The 18,570-nt window shown below is 31.5% G+C and overlaps 1 protein-coding gene across 2 annotated transcripts in view; it reads left to right on the top strand.

Moving 5' to 3' along the window:
* LOC129801413 (serine/threonine-protein kinase NLK) overlaps window positions 1-16,698 on the top strand; it is a 74,136-nt gene extending 57,438 nt beyond the window's left edge. Inside the window, exons 5-8 of one of the 2 annotated variants that reach the window (XM_055846391.1) lie at window positions 2,160-2,348; window positions 2,442-2,643; window positions 2,773-2,866; window positions 10,765-16,698. In XM_055846391.1, the coding sequence (XP_055702366.1) occupies window positions 2,160-2,348; window positions 2,442-2,643; window positions 2,773-2,866; window positions 10,765-10,819 (540 nt within the window). In that variant the 3' untranslated portion in view covers window positions 10,820-16,698. Of the gene's footprint in view, window positions 1-2,159; window positions 2,349-2,441; window positions 2,644-2,772; window positions 2,867-3,302; window positions 6,292-10,764 lie in introns of those variants that run through there. The other variant, XM_055846390.1, reaches the window with a different exon arrangement.
* The last annotated feature ends 1,872 nt before the right edge of the window (window positions 16,699-18,570 follow it).

The raw sequence follows: 18,570 nt of genomic DNA on the forward strand, positions 1-18,570 counted from the left end.
TTAAGCATGAAATGGTTAAGATTGTACTGAAAACATGCACAGCGGTTAGACTTCTTAAAATAGATGGTGCTCGTCAAAACCGGTACAGCCGAGCACAGCTGAAGAATAAAATGGATAAAATTGTGCATAAGTCTTGCATAGCTCAAACAAAATTGAATCTAAATTTTCAACAGTTTTCTTAATCTTAATCTAATGGGCGCCAAGAAAGCCTTTAGAACAATTGGACGCCCCAGAAAGAGGGAATTAAAAAATCTTTTTCTTTACTTTAACGCGAAATTTTGATAGATAAGGACAAAATGCATTTTAAAGTACACAGTAAAAAAAATTACAACCACTACGATTGGTAATTTTTGCACGAGCGCTATGGTTGTAAATTTTGTGTATTGGAAATGTTGTGTATTGGCAAAGTTGTGTATTTTCAATTTTATAAAATGGCTTCCTGTCTATAATTTTGATTGTAGAGCAATTTTGATCGGTTTATTTGTATTATCTGTGATATGTCTCGGTATTAAACTAAGAAAAAAAAGAAAAAAAGAATAAAAAAAGGAAAAAAAAATAAGAGAGAGTCTGAGACTTGAACCCATAATCTTTGCGTTGATGGTCTCGTGTTTTCTGCCTCCGCTACCGACTTGCTTACTTCTCTTCAGCAAATGGCCAAGAGTTGCATCGTCAATTTTTCTAATTTACATGATGCTTCCTCTGTTTTCTGTTATTACATAATTATTCCTAATTTTTCACGACTGAGGCACATTTTAAGAATCCAATGAATGATTCCAGAAGACAATTAGGCAGTTAAAAATGCAAAATCTATCTGAAATCTTAGAAAAATTGCAATAGTAAACAATGGAATTTTGACAGTTCTCACACAAATTTTCCAATACACAAATTTCCTTACACAATACATAATTTTACTAGCATTATGTTAGTATCGTACCACCACTATGATAGTAATTTTACAATTTACAACCATATTGCTTGTGAATTTACACAACTTTTCAAATACACAACTTTATTTCTCACACAATTTTTTACTGTGTAGGACCACAAAACTATAGGAGCGACCTAGAAAGTCTCGTGAAGAAATTAAAAGTTTTTTTTATTTATTTCAACGCGAAATTTTGCAGAATTATAAGAACAAAAGGCATTGTAAGAACTAGAGGGGCACTCCAGAAAGACTCGGAGTCTATTTTCAGCTCTTTGGAAAGGTCTTAAAATTTTTGACTATTATGAACCGATTTAAATCGATTCTGAACCTTTTACGAACCGATGTGTAATTATCATCCGAAAATCAACTCCTAAGCTATTTTGGGTGCTCTTCTAAGTGATTAATATATCGGTTCTAATCGATTGTGACCCGGTAAATGGTAAATGATCCGAAAGCATTTTGAGTAATGCATCTATGCCGCGAGTTGTAGCATTTCGCAAAGCATAGAACGCTTCGTCACCCCTTTTTTCTAAATATAACTGCAGCCTGATTAAAAAGGAACACGATCGCAAAAGAAAGCAATTATACCAAAAATGTGATACGATAAATTTAAATACTTGAAAATTAAAAAAAAATTATGAATATTAGAAGCTTCTTTATTTTCTGCATTCTAGATTAGCATACTCAAGTTAAAAACTGAATTGTGATAAGTTCAATAAGAAATGGTTAATATCAGTTCAATTACATATATCATTGTGTTATTATTCATGTGATTCAATGTTTGCTGCTTTCTTTCATTTTCATAGTAAAATCAATAAATTCGAAATGATTTCCAGGATGAAATTCAAAGTTTTAAGATTTAACTTTATAAATATTCTCCCAATAATGTGAGAAATGAGAAAGGGAAGAAAAAACGAACATGCGAAAACGTCATGAAAAGACTATTTTCCGTGAAAGGGATTTCCTGAATATTTTATTATTTTCACATAATTTGGTGTGATTTTTTTTGCTGAGGCATTTCTTGGGCTCCTTTTGGGTGGAGAAAAAAACAAATAATTTGGATATGAAAATGAGGGTGGATGATATAAATTTTGGTAAATTGATCTTTGTGTTGAAGCGTTATCTGCAAAGACAAAAAAAAAAACATCCTTTGTTCATGAAAATGGAAAATTTTTGTGATTGGAGAAGAGAATGACTAAGGATAAATCGTTTCTTCTGTGGGATTATTTTGCAGCTGGAGTTGATTACGGAACTTTTGGGGACTCCGTCGATGGAGGACATGCGACATGCGTGCGAAGGAGCACGATGTCATATGTTGAGGAGGGCGGCAAAACCACCCACTTTGTCAGCACTGTACAGACTCAGTACGCACGCGACTCACGAGGCTGTTCATCTACTATGTCAGATGTTGGTCTTTGATCCGGTAAGTTTGATTTTGGGCCACAAAATAATTAATAAAGCCATCATATTGTGAAATTTAGAAAGAAATAGTGACATTAACTGTGATTGAATGCAGGACAAGAGGATATCGGTGATTGATGCTCTGGCGCATCCATATTTAGACGAAGGACGACTTCGGTATCATTCTTGTATGTGCAAATGCTGTTTCACGACTTCAGCTGGAATGCGTCAGTATATTGTTGACTTTGAGCCATCTGCCACACAACCCTTTGATGATCTCTGGGAAAGAAAACTTACTTCTGTGCAACAGGTTAAAGGTGCGAAAAATTCTTGTTGATTTATGGGGTTTTTCCTTTTTCCTTTTAAGCTGTTTTTTTTTATAAATGTGAAAATTATACTTGGCTCTCTATGTGCCAAAATTGAAAAACCTTTCGTTTTCTCCACAGAGGAAATGCACAAGTTCATAGCGGAACAACTTCAGACCGGACGAGTTCCGCTCTGTATAAATCCTCAAAGTGCGGCGTTTAAGAGTTTCGCCAGGTAAGGGCGCAATGACAAGAAAAGTGGAATATATTTTGCCACATTTTATTATCGCGGTGACTATAATACACTTGACTGAAACATTTTAAGACAAAGTTTTGTTTGAGTGCAAGTAAAACGAGAAATTTTTTTTCTTAAAAAAAAAATAATAGAGTTGAAAAGATAAAATACTTTGGGAGTCTGGATAGTAATTTTTTTTTCGTAGAATTTTGCCTTTTATTTTCTTCTTTGACTTTGTTGAAAAATCAAATTATGCGAATGAGTTTGAAGATGTTTGCTTTTGGAGGTTTTTTTTTTTAAACTTAAATTTTAAATACAACTGTGACTTATAGATTACAATGCTAGATTCACGAAGAAAAAAAAAAACAAAACAAAATTGAAAAAAAAACAATCTTCCACTACTAAAGAAGCAAACAAAAAATATTTGACTACTCAGTACTGCAGAACTTGATCAGCAGCAGCTACTGCAGCTTCAGCAGCAACAGCAACAGCAGCAGCAACAGCAACAACAGTCTAGCCATCAATTCAATCAACTCAACTAGTATCGACCCATCCGATATCAACATATCTCCAACCATCAACTCAATGCTCTCATCTCCAGGCGCCTAGGTGTGTCCCCCTCAAAACCAAATAAGGCCACTCTTTGATCACCTTTCTCATTTGATCAATTCTTTTTATTTTTCAAGTAAATTCCGTTTTTTTTTTTTATAATTGTTTTTCAATCTCACATGCATTTTAAACAAACTTACAGCTCTATTCTAAGCTTTGAAAAAAGTAAAGCTAATTAATTTAAAAAAAATGATAAAATGATAAAAACCACAAATTATTGGTTTGATATTATTTTTTTTAATGAAAAAAATAAGATTTTATTTTATTCCGAAATGCATTTGAAAACCTGGTGCAAATTATCACAAAGTTTGTAATTTAAAAAAATATATATATCGAATAGAAAATAGCATTTCGAACCATTTTTCTAAACTTGGTTTTATCAAAGTTTTAGTTGATATAAATATTTATACGGTGGTAGCCAAAATCCCGAACGCCAAAATCCCGAACGCCAAAATCCCGAAAGGCCAAATCCCGAAAGGCCAAATTCCGAAAGCCAAAATCCCGAATGCCAAAAATTCCGAATGCCAAAATTTCTAATTCCAAATATCCGAAAAAAGAAACAAAATTCCAAGAGTCAAAATCCCGGGAATTCCCCTTTGTTTCTACAAGCGAAACTGATAATTTTACAAAGCAGAAAATTTCCCTTTGAACAATTGAAATTAATAATTTCCCAAATTTTGGCTTTCGAGATTTTGACCCATTCAGGATTTTGGCCCATTCGAGGTTTTGGGTTTACGGGTTTTCTACTATTCGGAAATCCAAAAAAAAAAAACAAAACAAAATTCCAAGAGCCAAAATCCCGGGAATTTCCCTTTGCCTCTACAAGGCAAACTAATAATTTTACAAAACAGAAAATTTCCCTTTGTCATTTTCCCAAATTTTGGCTTTCGAAATTTTGATCCTTTTGGGATTTTGGCTTTTGGAATTTTGGCTTTCGAGATTTTTTTCTTTCGGGATTTTGACCCATTCAGGATTATGGCCCATTCGAGATTTTGAATTACGGGTTTTCTACTATTCTGAATTTTGGCTTTTCGGGATTTCGACCCATTCGGAATTTTGGAATTTGGGATTTTAGCTTTTGGGATTTTGATCAGGGTTTTCTTTACATATTTATCCTTGGCCATTTTATTTATATGAACGAGGTTCTTAAGTCATTTTTCAAGAGTAGTTTTTGACAAGAAAAATCTGTTTAATGGGTCTTTTCTGTTTTTTTTTTCAAATCCAGAAAATATTACTATTTCTTTGCCAAAAATATCTTGAAAAATTGCTTGGAAAGAACTTTTGTGGTAGAGATATAAGGGAATGGCCTATGAAAAATTTATAGAACAATGAATTGCCAACAAAATTTGTATTAAAATCTGGACATTTCTTATTTTTTAAGATTGGGCAAAGGAAAAGTCAGTCAGTGCAGAATTTCCCACACTTTGCCTTTTACATGAAAAAAAAATGACATCCAAATTGTTTTCAAGGGGTTACGTGGGTCGTGCATTTTAAGAAAAAAGACAGCATATTTTCTTGATATCTTTAAAGCTCTTTAAAGCTGAGCTGCTGGGACTTGATTTTCGGAGACGTATTAAAAAAAAAAAACATGTTTTTTTTTTCATGGACAAGATGTCTCAGAGTGTATTCATCAGAAATCAAAGTCCCAAAAATCAAGTTCCAACGGCTGAATTTTAAAATTTTTAAATGAAAATTTTAGATAATATAGTTAAAATGTTGTGCTTTTATATGCTCAGGAACTCGAATTACATTCTTGTTTATTATGTTGAAAAAAGATGTCATGGAAATATGCTGCTGTTTCTTAGAATGCTTGACCTACGTAACCCCTTAAAATACCCATAAATGCTTAAATTTTCGAAAATGTGCAGTCAAAATAATATTTTTTTCGTAGTCTTTAATAGTATTCTTTAAAATTTTGGACGTTTAGGGAGGTTCATAAAGACTACCTTTGCTTAAAAAAATTTGAAAACTTGGCTTCTCGAATTTGGAAAATTTTGATTTGTGAAATATTGTCCCAGGTTCTCTTACTTCTTTTTTTTACCTCGTTTGTAAAAAAGGAAATGGAGGGAGGTTACATTCAAAACTGTATTTTTTCGGATATTTATAAGTGGAGCTGGGATTTAGCGTACTGTAATTTAGATAGACAAAACAATTGTGGATCTAAATCAAATTCTGCCGAAGTCCAGATTCCTTTAGCAATAAATGAAAATATCGTTTTTAATGTAGGCCCACCTTCCGCTGAACAAATAAGAATTAAATCCACTCAATAAATCTGCAAATTCCTTTGAATATAGTGGAATTACCAAGTTTCTCAAAAAGTTTATTTTTTATTCAATTCTGTTTGTTTTGAAATTTCAACAAACATAATGTTTTGAAAAAAAGAAAAAAAAATATCTCTTTGAAAAATATACTGAGTTGTAAATTTATTTACATAAAATTTTAGATTCTATTTTTTGTATTACAATATTTATTCTTTTTTATTAATTTCGCTTATAGTTTTTTATTTAAATTAGAATAGAGCTGAAGTTTTATCCTTTTTGTTTAGAAACAGAAAAAAATTTACGATGTGTTTTTACCTACACTAATTTGAAAAGATATTCTAAATTTGACTTGCATTACCTTTCATATGTTTGTTTGTCTTATTAATCCAATTAATTCGTTACATAATCTTCATTTACATGCTTTATGATAATGATTTATTTACACAAATAATTTTTCTTATTCCTCTCAATTTTTCTCTCACTAATTTTTGTTTATTTGCTCCGTGCATTTTGGATTTATGTTATGATTGAAAATAAAAAGAAAATATAAACAAATCATGTTTCATACGGTGCTAATAATATGATTAAATTTCATGGTAATATCATTGAGAACAGCGTAACTTTATCATTTCTTGTATTCTGAATTTCATAATTCATTTAATTACATATTTAAACCAAAATTTTCTATATTTTTCATGAAAGTTTTTTTTTAACAGTTTTAATAATACATCTCATTGGGCGAAAATAGGCTTCTAATACATATTTAATACACAAATATATTATATGCCTATTAATCGATAAATAATGGAATAATTTTAGGTGCTTGAATTGGAGTCGAAAGCTTCAACGCACATTTGCTTTTCTTAAAGTCAATAAGGCTTTACTTATCTTTTAAATCTATATTAAAAACGTGAAAATTTTCATGGGGAATAGTAAATAAATTACGTTATCGTTAGAAATTTATAATTTTTGTGCAATATTCTCTTTTTATTTTGAGAAAAGCAGCCAAATTTAAATAAATCATGTGGTTGTTCAATTTTTATCTTTGAAATTGTACATAAAAAAAATATTTCAAAGTAAAATGATTTTATGTGTAGATCGTGAATAGTTTTTTTTTTTTATTTTTTTCGCCATATAGTGTAAGGTAACTAGAAAAGAAAATAAATAAATAAAAAATGAAGGTGATAGATAATCAAGTCAAAAACCATTTCAACTATATTTCAATATCATAATAATAAGAAAACAATACAATTTTTTCTATGCAAATTTTATTGGTTAATTACAACCTGTTATATATATTTTTTAAATTTCTCCATCCTTTATTTTGGCCTTTTTCAATTTTTCTGTTTTTTTCTTCTTTTTTTAAAATACCAATTTTTTGTTAATATCTTTCGAATTAAAAAAAGGACAATCTAGGTGCAACTTTCCAAAAATCCTTTTCCTTTCTGCCATTTCTATATTGATTGCAAAAAAAAATCTGAAAACTATTTGAAAATTTCATCAATGAATCTAATTTAAACATAAATGAAATATTTAAATAATTAATAAAGAAAATATTGAATGAATTGAAAAAAAAGAAAGAAAAGTAGTTTGAGATTGTTTTTGAAAACGAAATGGAAAAAATACACATAAAACTAGTAGATTTTCTAGTGAATCTTATTTTTTCAAAAGTTTTTCTATTGTTTTGTTTTTTTTTTACACACACTTTTGGAGCAAATGTACATTTTTTATCTAAAATAGTTTTGCATGACAAGAACTAAATGGAAGAATTCACCGCTTTTGAAGCTTTCTTGCTATTCCTTTCAAATATTTCCTTTTTTTCAAATAAATTTTATTTTGCACGATTTTTTTTATGGTGTTGGTTTTGTTTTAAGGGGTTAGGTGGCTCAAAAGAACTGGAAAACACCATATTTTTTCTATTTTTTTTTTCAACATAATAAACTTTTATTCTTATTTCATTTCAAAAGCATATAAAAGTACAATATTTAAACTATATTTTCTGAAATTTTTATGTAAAAATTTCAAATATTTAGCCGTTGGAGCCTGATTCTCGGAGACATTAAAAAAACATACTTTTCGATAGATAAAATTTCTCAGAACATATTCCTCTGATGCACAAAAAAACTAAATATTTCTTGTTAACTGATCAGGATCAGTTAACCCTTTAAGGACGACGCACTTTTTAATGGCCGAAATTCAACAATAAAAATGAATGCGATAAACAAAATCAATGAAACGTTTTCCAACTAACCTTGAAAAATCCAACAGAAATTCAGATTCACAAAAACAGCCTAAAAATTTAAGTAATTTTACACCACGTTTTGACTTGTAAAACAAATTGTGATCAAGATAAAAGAAATTCTACCATTCAAGTACTAGTTTAACTCATAAGCTAATAGGAAACATTTAGTTTTTTAACTGCAAATGAATATATTCTGAGATATCTCGTCCACCGAGTAGGAAAAAGTCGTCTTCCTTCGAACGTTCATGCCTTCGAATAATATGAAATTCCGTTATTTTTCCTAACGAGGGAAGTACTCGAGTCATCAAATTCATATAAATTTGGGGCTTTGCTCAACTACGCAGAAAGGCATCAAATTAAACGTGGTATAATCAAAAAGTGCGAAATTTGGTTATTTTTTTTTAAATTCCCCAAAGTTAAAAATATGCAGCACATAATAAAGAAAATTCGAATGAGACTGCATGCAGCGGTGGCTCAGCGGTACAGCGCAGGACATTCAACGGGAGTACCGCGGGTTCGACCCCTGGCTTCGTCTTTTTTTCATTTTAATATCTTTTTTCAATAAATAATTCTATTCTTTATTAAGTCGTTTTATTGTAGTGTAAATTGCTTATAGTGCCGAATGAAAATCTTCAACAAATTTTTAAAAGCGATAAAAGTGCATCGCATAATTTATCGAATTATCAATTTGCTTGTAGTAGAATAAAAAAAAAAACTGTATGTACTTACAATCAGCTATCTGAGGATCGTTGTAAATATTATTTATAGTTTTTATTGAAATTTTATAAAAGATTAGAAAGGTTGAAGACCCAAACCAATTTTTTTTTGGAAAAACCGCTGCATGCACTAAAAAACATAACCTAACTTAAAATCAATGTTTTGAAATTAACGCTCGATATATTGTGGACTATAGAGCGATGGCCTATAGCGGAGTTCTACTGTATTACGTTATTGACATATATGAAAATTGTCTAAATTAGACATTCAGATATTTGCACCGGGCGGGACTCGAACTCACAACAGTAAGGGCAGAATCACATTGACAATAAAATGCTCGCCGTAGCCTCACCGTATTTCGTTAATTTACGAATTTTCATTACAATTTTCACGTAAATTCTCGATTACCGTATTACCTTATCTCATACTCGGTGGCACTAGGTGAAAATAACATAAGAAAGTTGAAGAAATAAAACGAAAATTCGAAAAACGGTGAGCAAAAAAAAAACTAAGAGAAATTAATCGTACAGTTTTTTGCTCACCGTTTATCGCATTTTCGTTTTATTTCTTCAATTTTCTTGTATTATTTTCACCTAGTGCCACCGAGTATGAGATAAGGTAATACGGTAATTGAGAATTTGCTTAAGAATTACAATAAAAATGCGTAAATTAACGGAATACGGTGAGCATTTTACTGTCAATGTGATTCTGCCCTAAGTCGAGCCGGGGAATCGATCCGCCACGAGCCAACGGTCTTACCTATTGTGCCACTGATTCTTCCGTCAAATTCATTAAGCACATAGAAAAAAAGATTGAGTTGTCCGAAGCTTGACTCGTCCGAAGGTAGCGTGCTTTCCCCTAGTTAAAATATTGGACAATTAAATGCTTAAAATCTCGAATTATTATTTTCTTTAAGATGTCAAGGAAATATGCTGTTTTTTTTTTTAATCTGCGCGACCCACGTAACCCCTTAAGTTTCCTCAAAATTGAGATCGAAAGCTATGCTGAAATATGTGATTGATTTTAAAATTTAATATTTTTTTAAGTAGATGGGATGAGAGTTACAGCTTTTGTTTACTCTTTTTTGAGTTGTAATTTATTTGGTGTATATAGAGCTTGAATGTATTTTTTTTATTTTATTATTTTATCATTGTGTCTTGTGTGCATAAAATCATCGATTGCATAGAAGCGCATTTTATGTTTTTCAAGTCTTTGGAAAACAGTAGGGGAAGGCTTTTCAGGCTTCATACACATTATGGCTTCGAACATTTCATATTTTTTTGTTCCATATTCATTCACTGAGAAAAAAAGAGCGTGCGATTAACTTTTTTTCCTTATAACTTTAACACTTTTTAGGTGTAAAAATATATCAACATTTTTTAATGTTAATTTTACACCTTTTTAAGGGTAAAATTAACACGAAAAAGGGTAATTTTAGCCTAATACACCTGAAAAGGGTGATATTTACACCGATTTTGGATCAATACTGCGGGGTAAAATTAACATTTCCGGAATGTTATTTTAACTTTTTCGGATTTCTCTCAGTGTTTAATGAATTTGACCTATGGCAATATATTTTAATAAGCTAGTCTGAAGTCACACATTTCCTGAAATAATAGGTCAGATTCATTAATGGAATATGAGAAAAAATATAAAGTGTTCGAAGCCAGATTTTGTGTAAAGCCTGAAAGCCTTTTCCTATTCAAATGATTCTACCATGACTTTCAAAATTTAGATTCTTTGTTCAGAGCAAGGGCTTTGTGTTTGATTGTATTTCTTATTGATTTTCTTAAAGTTTTACAGTAAAATTTTGCATTTTCTGTATTTTACATGAATGAAAATTAAATTGCTTCAAAGATTTTCTAAAAGCTTTCGACACAAAGTTTCCTGCATGATAAAGGATGTCTATTTTGAAATAGGCATAAGCTTTTAGATTTGGTTTGTAAATATATGGAATAGAATAAATTTTAGGAGTGTTTTTTTTTCTAAATATTCTATCCTCACAATTTGTTTGCTTTGGGAAAAATTGCATTAATTTTTCTTAACGAAAATACTTGGTATCTTTGCAGTTCTACTGTGGCTCATCCTTCAGAACTTCCACCGTCCCCACATCAATGGGAATGACATCATAATGAAGCGATTGCTGCCTAAAATTCTCCCGGTGTGACAATCTCTTCCGGTTATTGCAGGTGAATCACTCAAATGGAGCTGCTCATGTAAAGAAGAGAGAGAAGGAGAGATAGTTCCTCCAGAGAATTATTGCCAATTGGACATTTTTTCCCACGTGAGACTACAATCTTTCTGTTCTTTCTCTTATTAATTTTATACATCGATTTTTCTTTAAAGTCTTTTTATTTACCTTTTTTTACAACTGACTTATTTTGCATGAATATAATCTGTGAAGACTTTAAAGCCACAGGAATAGATCTTTTCAATGAAAATTTGCTGAATTGCTGTGAGGTTTCATCACATAATCCAATGTTAATGATAAAGATATTTTTAAAGAATTATTTCTACAATAATTGATAATATTGGCAGCTTGTCTTTAGTTTATTTTTTTTTATTCTGCCAATTTACCGAAAAGCAATGGATTTAAGCGTTTCAGCACGAAAAAAAAGTTGTCTACAAATTATTGTGATATTGATGAGAAGACATACAGCAATTCTCTCATGGTTTATGTGAATGATGATAGGCAATTCACGAATTGGCAAAACGAAAATATTTTAAAACTAATTAATAATGCATTCTATTGAGAAGAAAAAAAAAGAAATAGAAAAAAAACAAGTAAAGTGTAAATGTTAGATGGAGAAATCCTTTATATTGAGAGACCAAAAAAAAATTATGCTTCAATCTGTAGTGAGGATTTCATATTTAAAGAGACAAAAAAAAAGACCTTCATTGAGGGAATATTAAATTGGAAAAAAATTAACTGGCAATATAGATTTCCCCATACAATTATTATCGATATAAATTACATGGAAAAAAAATATTATATCTGTATCTTGTAATTTATCAATCACAGTACATAACAAAAAAAGTATATTAATGCTAGAGATTGACAATGAACATATACAGAAAATATTCATATGATAATACTTATTTATCGCATGATATGAGAAAATGAAACATAGTTATAGGATTATTCACCAAGAGAGATAGAGAGAACAGTTTTTAAATTTCCATATTAAAAAGACACTGCCTAATCGTTAGACCTCAAAAATATCAACAAAAAAAAACCAAATTGTCCATTTAGCAGGAAAAAAAATCTCAATGGAGACGTCGAAAACGCATTTACGGGAGACTTTTTTGCATGCAAATAAGTAATTATCGACTTAGGCTGAATCACATTGACAGTAAAATACTCATCATATTTCGTTAATTTACGCAATTTCACTGCAATTTTTATTCAAAATCTCGATTACCGTATTACCTTATCTCACACTCGGTGGCACTAGGTGAAAATAATATAAGAAAATTGAAGAAATAAAACGAAAATGCGATAAACGGTGAGCAAAAAAAACTAACCGTACAGTTTTTTTGCTCACAGTTTATCGCATTTTCGTTTCATTTCTCCAATTTTCTTATATTATTTTCACCTAGTGCCACCGAGTATGAGATAAGGTAATACGGTAATTGTGAATTTGCATAAGAATTGCAAGGGAAATGCGTAATATAACGAAATATGATGAGGCCACGGCAAGCATTTTATTGTCAATGTGATTTTGCCCTTAAGATTATAATTCGTGTGCACAACACACTCGTGCAAAATATCTATAGGGGAAAGTAGTCTCCCTTCGAACGTTCATGCCTTCGAGAAATGTGAATTTCTTTAATTTTACCTAAGAGACTTACACATAATTATCACGTAATTATAAATAATTGATGATAAGCAGTGGCGGATATACACAGAAAACAATCATTCGTAAAATTGTTCGTAAATGTTTGTGAAATCCTATGGAGGACTTACGAAATGCTCGTGAATCGTATAACCCACAAACAAGTTCGTATAACTTTGTACTTTTTTCACAAACATTGTTTGTAAAATGATCATTTGACGAACATTTTTTGTACTTTTATAAACACTTGTTTTTGAATGAGCGTTTGAATTTATCTTATTTCCCAAAGAAATAATTCTATTTTATTAATCAAACTGAACTATTCAAAGGTTGCCGCATTGAAAGGCAGGTCACTTTTTCCTGTTCACAGAAAAAAATATTTTGTAAAATTGTTCGTAAATGTTTGTGAAATCCTATGGAGGACTTACGAAATGCTCGTGAATCGTATAACCCACAAACAAGTTCGTATAACTTTGTACTTTTTTCACAAACATTGTTTGTAAAATGATCATTTGACGAACATTTTTTGTACTTTTATAAACACTTGTTTTTGAATGAGCGTTTGAATTTATCTTATTTCCCAAAGAAATAATTCTATTTTATTAATCAAACTGAACTATTCAAAGGTTGCCGCATTGAAAGGCAGGTCACTTTTTCCTGTTCACAGAAAAAAATATTTTGTAAAATTGTTCGTAAATGTTTGTGAAATCCTATGGAGGACTTACAAATGCTCGTGAATCGTATAACCCACAAACAAGTTCGTAAATTTTTTTTACGTTTTTCACAAACATTTTTTGTACTTTTGCAAACATTTGTTCGTAAATGTTCGTAAACACACAAAAAATGTTCGTAAAATTTTGTCATTTGTTCATATTTGTTCGTAATTTTTTGCCAGACAAACAAATATTTACGAACAAATACGAACAAATGACAAAATTTTACGAACATTTTTGTTTGTTTACGAACATTTACGAACAAATGTTTGTAAAAGTACAAAAAATGTCCGTAAAATGATCATTTTACGAACAATGTTTGTGAAAAAAGTACAAAATTTTACGGCCTTGTTTATGGGTTATACGATTCACGAGCATTTCGTAAGTCCCCAACAGGAATTCACAAACATTTACGAACAATTTTACAAAATATTTTTTTTTCTGTGTAGGGGGCAGCTAAAAGAGGAAATGCTGACGGGGCCCTATCTCGATGGTGTCCCCTGAACAGCTCTTTTAAAAATTTTGTACACTTTGTTTTAGCTCATAATACATTTTATTTTATCCATTCGGCTCATTGAATATTCCAATTTTTAATGTTTGAATTGATTACACTAAACATGGGCCTATCGAGAGAGGGGCAGGGAGTGTCCATTGTCCCTTCTACTATTTTACTATTTATTTATTTAAATCAGAACCTATAGGGTCCGCCCCTCTTACATGGTTTGATTAAGTTTAAACTAAAAAGAAATAGACAGGAAGCATATCAAAGTATTCGAAGAAGAATAAAAAAGATTATGGATTTAACCTGACTCAGTCTGGAAGAATCTAGCGATGCCTATCAGTGATTATCTGGCATGTAAGGGAAGGGAGTTGAACAAGACAACCCCGTCGACAAAAATGGTTCGCGATAGCTGGTTAGAGTGCGCCCTCGGCACCAGGAGTCCCCGCACCCTGGCCGAGGCCCCAGGAATCAGAAGTGAGGTCAAGTAACGCGGTCCCCCAAATAAAATCAGACGAAACAGAAAAGAAACCGCTCTCTGACGGAGGAGTGATGGGAGATCACAACCCACCAAAATGTTGCGGTGCCTAGAAATGTGATCGCGAGGACCGAGACCACAGACGTATCTAACACAATTGTTAAAGGTCACCGTCAAACGTCTCAATGTTTCAGAGTCCGCAGCGAAAAATAGTTCAGCGCCATAAGTCATCACTGGAATGAGAAGAGATTTAACGAGGAGAAGTCGAGTATTGAACGGCGTGAGCTCACGAAAGCGTCGGAGTGTGCGGAGAGTACAATAGATCCTTTGGTTGATGTGAGAAACATGATCAGACCAGGTGAACGAAGAGTTAAAAATAATACCCAGATTGCGTGCTCGATCAACAAGTGGGATGGGTTGCCCATAGATAGTGAGAGGGGCAGAAGGTGTTGATTCTACAACTAGCATATCTTAACACATTCTCATTCTCACACTATGTATTTTTATTCTTTTGAAATGTCTTTTGTTGGATCGAATTAGCTTTTTAAAAAGTCCAAAATCATTTAATCAGGTTTAAAAATCTATGAAAAAAAAACAAAAATTTAAATTTTTCAAAATGGGCTTTTAAGAGAATTTTGGGGACATTTTGAAACGATTTTTCTCAAAGGAAGCTACAATGAAAAATGAGTATGAAAGGAGAGGAAAATGAGAACGTTTTTGCACCCCTTAGTCCAAATCCGTCAAAATCGGAGTAAAAATAGCGGCAGATTTCGTTTTCCTAAATATCCTTATAAACGATTTTATTGATTTTTAAACAAGCTCGAATTCGTAAAATATAGACTTATTTTTTGCAAATTTTCAAGAAAGCTCTATTGCGTTCGAAAAAAGCCTCTTTTCGAAGGAGGTAATCCTCTTATTTGGCCACTACTCTTTCTAAAATCTTAGCTACACCTTCGAACCTAAAATAGAGCCTTTTATTAATCCTGAATAATGGGAATCTCAACCTATGTATTGTTGTATACAGGGGGTGACATTAGCTCTGAAAAATGCGATCAGTTTTAGTGTAATTTTTTTCCTGTTTTCGTACACATTTCACGAGATATCTCCAAAACTACGTAGGTTGCCAATTTGGGGTTTTCGGTTGCGTCTTCGTTATTAAATTAGCTTTTATTTTGTATTAGTATTTTTTGCTAATTCATTCTACAATGACAGAAAACAGCTAATAAACTCAAAAGTTTTTTTCGGCACGCTAGAAACATATGGGAAACATGGGAAACGTCATGCCCTTGGTTGTATATACAATTTTGTATTCACAATTTTGTTTCTGGTATCCCAGGATCCCCTTAACCATTTACTGACTGGACTTTCTACCCTGTATCCGCCATTGATGATAAACTAATATTTAATAGAAATGTCTAAGTCTCCTAAGAAAAATAAAAGAAAATTCACATTATTCGAAGGCATGAACATGAACGTTCGAAGGGAGAGTACTTTCCCCTAATGGTTTTTTTTTTTCAAACTTTAATCTAGTCCCATTTGTGTATGTTCAATTTTTTTTTTAATTTCAGATCTTTTTTGAATATTTTGTTATATTTTATTTTTTTCTGAAAATTTTATCTCGCATGGACATAAAATTCTAAATTTATTCTACTTACAAATTCATATTTTCGACTCATTACATCGGAGCATTTCCTGCACAATGGACAATGTTTTCTTTGATATTGAACATTTGTAATGGAGAACAAAAGAATAATTAAAGAAAAAAAAGAATATTATGAAAATGAAGAGTTAGTAATATTAGTGCATAATATTTATCTTATATCTTGTACCTAATAATAGCGTGTCTTAATTAGTTTAGAGAGAGAGAGAGAGAGAACAAATTGTTGGGTATAAAAAAAATAATGTTTTGGAAGATAAAACTAAATGGAAAAATTTATATTATACTTTCCAGAAAGTTTGTCATCCAATGTTGCTCATTTTATCTGATTGAATTCCTTCCCTATGACACAGAAAATCCTTAAAGCTGGATTTTTCATTAAAAGAAAATTCAATGTTAGGAAAAACTGTCAGGGAAGAGATTTTCACTAAAATGAGCAAAGAGAAAAAAACATTCTTTTTCCCATGGTAAATGTTACTCTGTGTTATTGTGAAATTTGGAGAATCCACTCAGGCGGGTCCTGCACGACTTTTTTGCGTAAAGATATAAGAATATTAAGAAAAAAAGAAGTAATGTTCTCCTTAAAAGAAACCTCCAGAATATGAAGAAAATTTAAAGAAAAAAAATGACTGATAAATTGTTAAATTATTTGGTGAGGGAGTTTAATTTGAGTTTCAGATTAAGATACAAAAGTCAAAAGAAAAAAGGAAATTCACGATGAGAGACAATGATTTGATAAATCAAGGGACAATGGATGACAAAACAGATGAATATGGGTGAATACAATAAAAAAAAACGAAAAAGAACTGATAAGTTTAGACTTTAATTAACAAAGAGAGATGGAGAGAGAGTGAAAGGAAGTTGAAGAAAAAAAAAGTAAAACGAAAATATATTTTAGAACAAAATAGATGATGAATGTAAGTGAATAAAGATGCAACCTGTGTACATAGTAGGGTCCAGAATTTTAGTTCATCTCCAATTTTTTTTTAGTGTCCTTTTTTTTCTTATAATAGATAATGTATAGGTCTCTATTTTGAATGAGAAAGAGATTTTCAAATAGAAAATTGATTTATATATATATATTTTTTTTGTCTTAGAATAAATATACCTTTTCACGCTTTGTAACACAATTCACGTAGAATGATGAAAACTTATTCATCGACTTTGTCAAATCTTTCATAAAGATCTCACTTGGATAAACTTAAGGAATCAACAGGACTGCTTCTTAAATCTTACTTAGTAGTTCATTTGTATGGGTAGTTTTTTTGTCGTATTTAGTTTTTTAATTTTTTTTTAGTAGGTTTTGCAATTTAGCTCTTTGGATGTCTGTCAATGGGAACTCAAAATCAGGAGAAATTGCAAATCCACCTTTAGATTTTACTTTTCATTAGTACACAATCTTTCCTACAGATAGACTTAGTGCAACCATTACATTGCATTGTAAATACATCCCAATGTGTTTCCAATTTATTTCAGTCTCCAATCTAATGCTATGTATTTTTGGCGGGAAATTCCTATAAATGTCAAATTTATAGATCACAGAATATTTTAGATTTTTTTTTAAATTTATAATATTTTCCCCAAGCTTCAAAAGTTCCGGTTAAAGATCTCTACAGTGCGAAATTTTCATCAAAATGGAGCATTTTGAAGTAAATCACTTGTACATCTGCGCGGAAATTGCGTCAAAATGCTTTATTTTTGAAGAAAATTTCTTACAATGGGTATAATGCTGTCTACACACTAGAAGCAATTTTCGAAAAAATTACCTTTTTTAAAAAATTCTGACGTTTCTGCCTACAAGAATAGGGGAAATTTTCTTTAAAAATGCATTTTTAAAGAAATTTCTCATAGTGTATAGATGCCATAAGGGAAAAGTAGGGGAAAGTGCCCATGCTTTACACGGTCCAAAGCTTCATAATGACTAATCATTGTGAAAAAACCGACATAGTAATAAGGGGCAAGCAATATCTACTCTTAAATCTAATATACTTAGGAGGTGACCTGCTTATGCAATCGACTGGTGTGGGCTCCAGACTGTTGCGAGCTCTCCGTAATCCTCTCGTTCAGTCAAAACCTTCCCGATTTGAGAGCTCTCTCCGGTTGAGGTTTTTCCCTTACCGATTCGAGGGTATTTCACAGAGAACTTACTTAAAAACCCGTTGGAAGTTCGAAAGTTTAAATCTGCGAATTACACAAAAGTGAGCAAATTCACGAAAAAAGGACATTTATCTGACATTCCGCAAAACTATAGAAAAAATTACATTTTGCAGCAAACGTTTGCACATTGTTGTTGACATTGTTGATTATTGAAGTGTCAAGAATATCGAAATTCGAAATGGCAGAACAATCAGCGCTTAAGCGGCGGGTATATGAACTTGCACTTTAGGCTTCCGGTAGATTTTCGAATAGGTTTGGCTTGGCTTTGGAATGGCTTTGGCCCTTCGAAAGGTTATTACTGAACGGAGCCTTGCGTCTCGAATATTTAGGCTTGCCTCAGCAGAGCATTTATTGCTATAAGGCGGGAAATTTAAGCTCTACAATAGATAAATAGAATACAGTAGAGTCTCTCAAATTCGAACGCCGTTTGAATTCAAAATGTCAATTGTGAGGTTATGTTAAAAAGTTCGTATTCTGGATGAATGAAAATCATATTTATGTGCTTCTTCCTGAATGTTTACATACATTATGATGG

Source organism: Phlebotomus papatasi, chromosome 2 (genome assembly GCF_024763615.1).
Source record: "Phlebotomus papatasi isolate M1 chromosome 2, Ppap_2.1, whole genome shotgun sequence".
Classification (NCBI taxonomy): Eukaryota; Metazoa; Arthropoda; class Insecta; order Diptera; family Psychodidae; genus Phlebotomus; species Phlebotomus papatasi.